General features: G+C 28.7%; 2 protein-coding genes across 2 annotated transcripts; both read right to left on the reverse strand.

Annotated features, from left to right (window-relative positions):
• Positions 1-564: 564 nt before the first annotated feature.
• Positions 565-3,222, reverse strand: LOC131844974 (circadian clock-controlled protein daywake-like). The gene is made up of 5 exons (XM_059193979.1): positions 3,159-3,222; positions 2,318-2,537; positions 1,471-1,601; positions 911-1,066; positions 565-716 (listed from the first exon to the last, which is right to left on the reverse strand). Exons 1-5 carry the CDS (start codon positions 3,220-3,222, stop codon positions 565-567), a joined length of 723 nt encoding a protein of 240 aa, XP_059049962.1.
• A 1,725-nt stretch (positions 3,223-4,947) lies between these two features.
• On the reverse strand, positions 4,948-10,835 carry LOC131844973 (circadian clock-controlled protein daywake-like). The gene is made up of 5 exons (XM_059193978.1): positions 10,734-10,835; positions 8,186-8,405; positions 6,760-6,890; positions 5,947-6,102; positions 4,948-5,421 (listed from the first exon to the last, which is right to left on the reverse strand). The coding sequence occupies exons 1-5, from the start codon at positions 10,792-10,794 to the stop codon at positions 5,270-5,272; spliced, it is 720 nt and encodes a 239-aa protein (XP_059049961.1). The 5' UTR covers positions 10,795-10,835; the 3' UTR covers positions 4,948-5,269.
• Positions 10,836-11,119: the final 284 nt, after the last annotated feature.

Below are 11,119 nucleotides of genomic sequence, written 5' to 3' on the forward strand. Positions count from 1 at the left end.
CTAGGAATAGAGCGACAATGAAATTCTCTAAGTAAAGTGTAAGTTTTCCTACTTATTTCATTAAAACTATAACGCTTTTAATTATCTACCATAAGATTTTATGTTCGACTATTATAAACATATCTTTGGCGCAATGCATAGTTTAAACAACATATTTAAATGCACATTTACATAAATAATATTATTGTCTTCAAAATGTATACACTCGTATTATCGGTTTTACCTTTAGGCCAATTTCATTTGACGGTGTAACCCGTTTGGTAGCGATAAAATATTCATTTGACTGACGATTGGGTCTCCTGCGTAATAAAAAATAAAAACGGTTTGCACACATAGATGTACGTACGTATAATAATATATATGTATGTATGTAATACTATACTATAAAGATATTAAGAGAGAATAAAGAGAGATACACTTATTTAATAAATATTTACATAAAATTATTTTTAATAACTATATTTTTTTATTGCTTATTGTAGATAAAAAAGAAAATATTGGTCATTTTCTTAAAGTCGAGCATAGATATTAATTAAGCATGTATAGATATTGTCTTTTTTAAAATCATTGAATTATTATATCTTCTATAGGGTTTTTGTCGAAGAAAATAGCAACATTTTTCAAGATTTTCTTGATGGCAGACTCGATTATAGGTCTACCAAACTCAGTTGATACTTCTTTCCAGTTATCATTTAAGAAGATGTGCATTGAATGACCTGTAAAAAAACACAAATCTAATAATTTGGTCTTTCCCAGTGTGGGACAACGTTATCATTGGTTTTCTTATGTAATGAATTAATAGCCTTACATTTCTTTATTTTATGTGGCATTGCTAAACGTACAGGGTAGATATATATAATGGCCTATGCGTCTGTTATAGATATAGTAGTTTATAAAATGAAATACTCACTCAATTCTTTATTTCCGTTAAAGAGGTTTGACATTTCGAAGTGAGCATTACCAAGAACTTCGAATTCAAACTCGTACTTCTTTGGAGCAATACGTTCCTTGCCATCAGTGCCTTTCTTCAACTTATAATATACGAACAGTTTAACGTCAACCTCCTCTAAAAATAAACAATGTTTGAAAGTAGGATATGTCCTACAAACCCCTGGTTAACACTAGTAGTTCAGGACTGAAATAATTTATTAACACAGAACACTCATATACCTTAATTGTATTATCTTTTTTATTTAATTTTATTAAAGTATATATAATTTTGTACACTTTATATAACACTAAATACTTAATATTAAAATATATAGTTAAGTAAACTATATATTTTAATAAATATAATAAAATCATAGATTTTTTGTTTTCTATAACCGAAACAGCTTATAAAATAAGCTGCTTGGTGACTAAAGTAGTTGAGATAGGTGTATACCACGCAAACGTCTTTGTATAAAGGCTATCTCGATAAGGAGCTTTGGATTGTAAAATATAAAATGTAGTGTGACACTGTATACTTACTAAGTTTTAAATCGAAATCACCATCTCCAGAAACAGGTAAGATTAATACTCTGCCACCGGCAGTGTAGTGCCCTTTAAGTGAACTGTTCGAACGGAAATCCATTTCTATAACCTTTTTATCTATATCCCAACTGTAAGTATCAATAAATTTTAGGTATACATCGAGAACTGTCTGATCCGACAGTTATTATGCTGTCTAAATTTAATTTATATTATTTGAGATATAGTAACCAAAATGCTTTGGCAAAACTACCTCGAAAAATTTTAACCAGTTTTCACGAATATTTAAATAACCTAATCAAAAACTATTCCCCGATTATGGGGACGTAAAAATTAAAGGTTATGATTTTGACCGGTATTTATGAATATAATATGTTCATCTATTTCCTCATAACGTTCAAATTTTGTACCTACTTATCAGATTTCCGCAAATTGTTTGCTGATTATAGATAGGTTCTGTGATGTCATTCTAAATTGAACAAATGTATGCCATAGCTAACTATTGTCAGGGTGTGTCGTGTCGTGTTGATAGAGTTACATGAGCTTAAATTATTTTTTTATTTAATTAGAAAGAGAAACAAACACTTATCACTGGTGGTAAGTGGTAACCATCTGCCATTAACATGAATAGCACTGCGTTATCTGGACGACTCAGTTGCGTCCTATACTGCACCCTTTAACCATCCTTGGCGACTAGAATACATAGATAGACAGAGGTACCTACGCAGACATTTTACAAAGTCTACCTCGATGAACGTTCTAGTAATATAGCGTAACAAAATACCAGAACAAAACATTCTGGCGTATATCAACAAAATAAAATTTTCGAGTAGAAAAAATAACTTACTCAACTTTGTAAATTTTTGAATTCTTGAGACCCTTTAATTGGGCATTTTTCAGGCCAAATTGCAGCCCCGATAAATCAAATTCCACATCATCCATGTTCATCACGTCGAGAACTTCTGTACCTAATTCTGGCATACCTTCCATGAAAGTGGCTACACCTTTTTGAAAGGACTTAGTAAGGCATGCTGCATCATTCAGGCGGCATTTCTCAACTGGCAATACTAAAACAGTGACATTAACAAAAAGTGCAAATCTGCTCAAAACTATATTAAAGGCTTATATAGTTTTTTTACGTCAGTACTGGAAGAGATATTGTTGTATAGATTATCATCGGTCGACAGCATAAAAATAATCCCTCCTCAAACAATGTTACATCACACGCACTGCCCTTTATTTATTCTTTGGTTAGTATTCTTAGAAGCCATAACATACATTATTCGGCACCATTTGAGGACATAATTACACAAAGCAGATACTAGTGCTTACTTCAGTAAAAATAAGTTGTTGAAAAATTGTCTCCATTTGGGCTTTAATTTCATTTTATCTAATAGAAATATTGCTGGCGTTTATATTAATTGTATTACTGTATTGTATTTTAGTTCATTTATTTTTATTTGTCTAGACAAAATAGAGAAATTTCATCATTGAATGTATAATAGGTATATGCACGGAAAAGCATTATTACATTATCTCATAACAGATGGTCATATTATCCCATATAAAATTTTCTTTAAATTGTAATTAAATTGCATGGCCCGAAAATGACCTTTCAAATGAAGCAGTTATTGTAGAACTCCATCAGTTAGACAGACTCGATAAAATTCGATAGTAATAACACTTACCAAAACTATGCGTTGAACCAATCAAACATAACGCAAATACAAATAGTTGCAGTGACACTGACATATTACGATATTACCAAGTTGCTTTAACGAAGATAAAATCCTACTGTTTAGCATCGCGGGATTCTTATATTAATATACGTTATACTTAGACCAAGATTTTAAATTACTTAACAATAATTTAGAGCAATTATAAAATTGTACTAACGAGCTGCAAAGTGTTATAATAATAACTGTTAATATATTGCTGGATTTACTATGAATTGTTAGAAATAATGGCTATAAATAAGTAGGTAAAGAAAAGTGTGAATAATAAATGTTGTATTTGTTTTTATATAGAAAAGTTCCCTCTATACCAATTACAGCTTCTGAGCATTTGCAACATAGAAAGGCCACAGTTAAGTACCTAAATCTAAGTGACCAATTAGCACTACATCTATACTTATATTACGAATAGGTTTAGTTGAGAACTTAGTTGAGAATATGGTTGTTCGACACTATCACTCGAGTGTCGTTCGAAGACTATTCACTAATAATTTGATTTTGAAAATTATATTTGCGTCACATAGCAGCTGTAATGAAAAATATAGAAAACAAAATGGGAATAATGTGTTGTAGACGTGGTTGCCTGGGTTGCCTAGTTTGTAATAATAGTTAGCCGAGAAGTGTGGAACGTAACTAATTTACGGCAAAGTTTTACTTTGATTGATTGAATACTTGGATGAAGTGAGACGCAAGGTCTATAAATAGATATACCTAGAATGAACAGTAGAAAAGAAAGAATACCTACACAGTAATTTTATTACGTGCACTTGCTCCTCTTCGGGAGGCCGAGACCTTAGCTCCCTGGAATGAAAATACATGAGGTCAAGTGGCCTCCTGTCCGTAGTGCTGTTCATGAATATTGGCGATGACTGCCTCTCATCATTTTTATGCATTCCAGTAATATAAAAATCACACTTGCTTGACTACACAGATTAATAAGGAAACTATTGTAACTTCAACCTTACTGTGTTCTGTGTCTAGAATTTTAACTGAAGATTAAATAGATACTTAAAAAAAATATCCAACACGTGTTATACAATTAAAATTAATAAGTAGGTACAACAAGTATCTATATTTCATATTTATCTGCTATTTAAAGACATATTTATACTGAGAGTATATAATTTTTGTCATGTAAATGTATATTTTGTGGCCCATGTATGTACATATTTACGACCCACCTCTCGCACCTATTATACTAATTCTGCTCACTATAGATTAAAAATTTTGTTTACAAAGAAATTTACCTACACATTAGATCAGATTTTGATTAATAAAGTTAATACCAGAATCGAATTGCAGAAGATATGACAAAAAATAATACAGCTGAATAAAATGGTAAGTATTGATAATTGCAAGTTAAATAAACCGTTGTTTAAAGTTGACTGACGCCTGCAATATTAATGAATTTTAACTAATGGTAAATAGAATGTTAGAATATATCAGGCATTAAATTAAAAAAATATACAAGGAGATTCCATTAGGTAAGTAATAATACATAACAATACATTTTTTTTCCAATTATTAATATTTTATTGTCAGATAACTTGTATAAGAACATTTTAATGCAATATTAAAATTACATCGTTGTGATTTATCCCCCATACCCATATGTATTTTTAAAAGTACTTACTGAAAAATACAAATATATACTTAGTCAATACAATACGTTTTCAAAAAAGAATTGTAGAATACTAAATATATTGTTAAAACATTTAATAACAAATTCGTTAAATTTGTCTATTTTCTACTAAGATTCTTGTGATAAGATGTACAAATTTATTAGTGTCCATAATATATTAATTTTCGGTTTGGTATACCCATTAGGACTTACATATTTGGTAAAAGACTTTACTTATGTATTAATAATACAAAATATTATAAAATAGAAATTTCAGTAACAATGTACCAATTACATAAAATTAATGTTATACCTTCATATTCAGATTCAGTCTTTAGTAGTAGCTGTCTATATCTATATTATTTTAACCTAAAATACTACAATGGTATAAAATTATATTCAACTTAAAATAGTACGAACAATGTAATGAAACATTATTTTTTTATCACAGCTCCACTATCTCTTCCAGCGGATGAGTCCTAAAATAGGATTTAATGACGTTAAATATTTTAGCGTTTGGTTTATCAAGCATAGGTGTCCCAAATTCCTGCGCTAGAATTTTCCAGTTTTCATTCATGAATTTGTGCATTGTGTCGCCTGAAAAGAGAATAATATATTTATTTAGTGTATATTTATATCATAAAATTTCTTTTTTATTTGAAGACTTAAACCACTGAATTAGGTTATAAAGATTATCAATTATCTGTGTATATTTATTGCCAAATTTAAGTTAAAAATATATAATGCTCTCATTCTCCTTAAATTGTTCTCTTCAATTCAAATACATATCTTTATTCATTTATGTTAATTATATACAATTATCGAGACAAAATCAAGACAAAATATTAGTTCTCAATGTCTACTACATTGAGAACTAATATTTTGTCAAGACAAAAACATTTTATCAAGCCAAGAAAAACTAACCAGAAACTCAGCTGTCTATCTTTTCATTCAGATTGTACTAACAATATATACTAAAGCTTAAGCTTAAATTCGATATTACGATATTCAATATAAATTATTCCGGAATCATTTTAATCCCCGAAAATTTCTTCAGTCAATTCTGTTACATCATCAAATCAAATAAACTAAGAACAGTAAACACATTCAAATCTTACTTACTCAGCTGTTTGTTTCCGTTGAATAAATTAGTTAGATGAAAATTCGCGTTGGTTTTTACGTCGTATTTGTATTTGTAACTCTTGAGGTCAATAAAGTCCTTGCCTTCCGAATTCTTTTTTACTTCAAATGGCATTGTCATTTCTATGAGAAGATTTTCTGAAAACATAAATAGTTATAATCTACACTTATAAAATCATTTGTCCTGACTAACTACCAACGTACAGTCAAAACTTGAAATATCGTATTTAGGATTTTTTATATTACAACTTGATGTAAAAGTAAATGACACAATATTGAAATAATGGTTTCATTAAGATTAGATAATGGAACTCGTAATTTAGATAAGTTATTTTTAAAGAAATCGGAATTCGATTCTAATTAGCATGTGAAAAAAGTGTTTTCAAAAAATCCAGTACATTTAGTGACTACGTTTAATAGACCTTTGGTCATGCATATAAAGTATCTGTTAATGGGTGTGAGGATTGTGCAACTGAGGCGGTCTAAAAAGGATTGAGAAGGTCTCTTCAGGGTCATCTAAGCACTGGCTATATCCCTACTATCATTAGAAGGCTAGTAATAAATTCGTCCATCGATTATAAATACATTCCTAATAAAGACACGTATAAGACAAAGAGATGCAGCTGTCTCGTTCTATACCATGCATACCGTGGTCTTTAGGTGTTCTTAGATTACCCTGACATTTTGTTATCAGGCGGATTTTCTGTATATTTACCACTTTATGCTTAAACTTCAATCCTGCTAGTGAAATATATTTCAATTCGATAAATAATTCATACTTCATAATATACATACTTAATTTTATTGTAGTCTGTCCATCGCCACTTATAGGTAAAATAAGAAGCCTTCCTGATGCTTTGTAAAGTCCATTCATTACGATATCCGAATGGAATATAAGTGTCATTTGCTTCTTAGCCAAGTCGATGCTGAATATAATAATAAAAGCAGATTAGACATCGAATGATTGATCATTTAAATGAGCGTACCAAGTACCAAGAGTAAAGTTTCATAAAAATCGGCTGATTTTTATATGATGCCCGGGCAATGTCAAAATATGCTGCACATATTAATATACGTCTACATTTGGAGACATATATGATATTACGTTCGTTAGAGGAATTTGCGTAATAAATCAAATTCTGTTAGTTACGAGTACGAATATAGTATAATCAGTGACATCAATTTCGAACCTGTGATTTTTTTGTGAAATATTTCAATTGAAAGAGAGAATAAAATAATGTTGTTCTGAATGGAATCCAGTTACTCTAATTACTCCTTTTTTTCTACTAATCTTACACATATGAAAGACTGTACAGTGATTTGGATGTTCTCTCATTTTCATTTAAATTTACTTAGATATTACACTAAACAATACTAATTAAGTAAAGCTACAAAGAACAAAATTTAATAGAACAACATTTAAAAAAAATCCTTAATCATAAAATACCATGATAAATAACATAGACATAAGAAGTAGGTACGTAAGGTATACTATCACCTCATTACAAGTCGTGATTTGCCAAACTTTTGGATCCGAACCCATGGGATGAGAAAATAAATGAAGCAAATATTTGTGTTACTCAAAGAAAGTCCCATAATATAGGCAACGTTTTGTTTTTAAAATTATACGATTTATAATATTTCTTATAAAATAGTTACTTCATAATTTTGATACAATTATTTATAATAAAAAAGTAGGTTTGTTCAAATAGTAGTAACTTTGTAGGAAGTACTAGGTCGTAGGCTAGTAGGTAAGCTCTTATTATCCTTAAAATAAAATTGAGATTTTATAACAGAGAATAATGTAAGATATGTACACTAATATTATAAATTCGAAAGTATATTAATCTTCGTTAGTTACCTTTTTACGACTAAACGACTGAACCGCTTTTAATTAAATTTAACATGAAAGTAAACGAAATATAAGAACGGACTTATATAATATATGTATTTTATCTAAAAAAATCACTGGATTACGGGTACCAGCCAGAAATAAATCTGTAAGGAACTAATACAAAACAAAATCTAGTTCTAAATAAAATTACTATGGACTAATAAATTGAAATTGGCTCCAATTTCAAAGCAATTATCTCTTATTTTTGAAGTCAGGAATATTCGAATAACGACACCATATATTAGCTAAATCTGGTTTGGCTTTTATAATGAAGTAGGTAATTATTATATAAGGTATATAGCGGGACAGTTAGGGTAACCAGCTGACCTCAGCTTATCGATGACTGCCCTCTTGAGTCCTTTTATGTGCGCATCCTTAATACCCAACTTGAGTCCCGCAAGGTCCACTTTAATTGTATCTATATCCATTATATCTAATGGTTCCATATTCATTTCCGGTACGCCGGCTGCCATTGCCGGAATTACAGACTGTGCAGATGTCTTCAAACATGCGGAATCCGATATTTTACATTTTTGTATCGGCGGAACTGCAACATAATATTCATTTGTTATTATTAACTAAAATGAATAAAAATGTAAACAACACTAATTTATATGTTTGTAAATTAGGAAAATAATGACACAACTAATCAGAAAAAAATATTAAACGTGAATATTGATTATATCACGACAGGCTATCTTGTATATAAAAAAATAGACGAAGTCGAGAATAACATCTTCATATACAAAAATATATATTTTTAGAGATTTACCATGATACCACTGTATAGACTACATGGTAAGCATAAAGCAGTTTCTAAGACTTCTACTATAAGAAATTTTAATTTCAGAACCTCTTCTTTCAAATTGGTCGAACATAAAATGAATACAATTTAGAAAATACGACTTTCTAAGGTTACATATACATAAATTAAGTTTAATTCTAAAACAAATAATAGTCCACTATTGTAACTGCCTACGTTTGAGACCTCGTTAGTCACTAAAGAGATTACAAGATTGGAATAGAAATTACGTCCTTAGAACCAGTAATTATTGCGGATGAGATAATCAACTTAATAAGTCATTAGATGTGTTGAAAATAATGAAAACAGACTAATTGCTGATTTTTTACTTTCTATTAAATATATTGAATAAAGAATAATATTATTAAGAAAAGGTACATTCTTGAAATGTATTTAAATTTATTTTTGGAATTTATAAAGATGTATTCTCACAGTAGGTAATAAGTGACATACCTAACTGCTATCTCAACGGATTAATGTTAGGAAATAAATTTAAATATCTGTAGAAAATATCTAAATTTATATATAATCGACTATATATAGGATAGGTAGGTAATAACTGCGTTGTTTAACGTAATATCTTATATACAACATATTTTTTTGATGTACTAATAATTTATGATAGTATCTTCAAAATACAAATCAATCAAACTCAAATCATTTATTTAAGTAGGATAGTTTAGCCACTTACAATAGTACGACTATTTTATTTTATTTTTATAACGCTAAGGTACAAAAACGTATAAGAATTAATTTAGGAATTATTAAAAAAATAGACGTATTTGTTTTTATATACTAAGTAGGTATATCTATATTGTTTTATTGACTCTCTTTTCTATTGCAACATGATAGAACTTATCTATCTTATCTTATTAGTATTCCGTGCAATTTATGAAGTATTTAATTAAGTGAAAAAATCATTTGGTATTGATAATTGTCCATACATTGTAGTGGCACAATGTATCGACAATTACCAATACAATGCAGTGGCAAACACTAGACCACTTTTTATCAGTCCAGTCTAGAATCACTTAATTACAGTTAATTGAAATAATCAAGTAAAACAATCAATTCACACTACAATGTATGTGTGACATGTAATTCTTCATTGTAGGTATGTCAGGTGACAAGATTGTACCTATTAATTAAATTGAAGCCTTTTCGAATATTTTAAGTAATTTTTAATTACTTAAGTAGTAAGTTTAAAATATTTATAATCACAGACTTATAAACCTACTACTTTACATTGAAATTTTTATAATACTTCCTAGGTATACACAATTTGAATAATATTTCTGGAATATTAACATACATATAACCACACATAATATAATATTATATAGTATAACTATTTAATTTCTTGTATAGAATGCACAGAAAATATTTGCGCGGGTGACTTTCAAATGAAAAATATTTTATTTTTACCAATCCGTATGTACTAAATAAACTTAATTTTTTTAATTAGTAGGTAGTATCCTTATTATTAAAACTATTGTACACCCCTTAACATTTTAAATATAAATATTTTGCACGTACCTATATAAAGTACTTATTGAAATTATTTAGGAAAAACGAATGAACATATTAGTTCTACTGTAACCATATGTATTTGCACATAATAAATCAAAGTATAAGGCATAATTTAAAGATTTATGACCAAAGAACTTTTATACCATTTTGATTACAATGAAACTAAATACTATTTTAATGAATATCCAATTACTTTCTATCTTAATGAATAATATTTACTTGATTTTATCTATAATTATATTTATTGTATATTTAGTTGGTAATTTATTAGAAAGTACTGTGATAATTCAGTTTATGATATTGAGATGAAATAAAGATGAAGGTATAGTATCTATTATTAAAAAAACGATCCATTACATAGCTTCATAAGTTTCAGTAGCTGTCTAGTTATGTACTTCAGAACTGAAATATGTGTTTTCTTTGCAGGTATCTGTTACTATGATTTTTAATAAAGATTTTACATCTACAAATAATATACTACCATGTTTGATCTCTGTTATCGTTAATTAAAGAACATATAAATATTAATTAAAATAAACTTACGTTCCGCAAAAATGATTCCTATTTTTATAACAAATATGAAACTTGATAATAGAACACTCATTTTTCACACTGTTATTCGGGTGACCGACCCAATCGAAAGCTCATTCACTAGTCCGTCGGCCTCTTTACCGCACTCATATATAAACAGTTGCATTAACATTGTACGGAGTCAAGGCCGATAATACGTTGTAGTACCGTAACTAATTTAGACTACCTATTATTTATGGGATATAGTCACATATAACATATTATATTAATGGGCCTTAAATGATGTAATGAGCAAATGTCAACTTAAATAAATTACGAATAAATTACTATCATCATTACTTTAACAATAACAGTGATTATAATAATATAATTATAATAGTGACTTAACTACTAATTGA

Source organism: Achroia grisella, unplaced genomic scaffold, assembly GCF_030625045.1.
Source record: "Achroia grisella isolate CSIRO2021 unplaced genomic scaffold, CSIRO_AGI_Agris_v1 utg445, whole genome shotgun sequence".
Taxonomy (NCBI): domain Eukaryota; kingdom Metazoa; phylum Arthropoda; class Insecta; order Lepidoptera; family Pyralidae; genus Achroia; species Achroia grisella.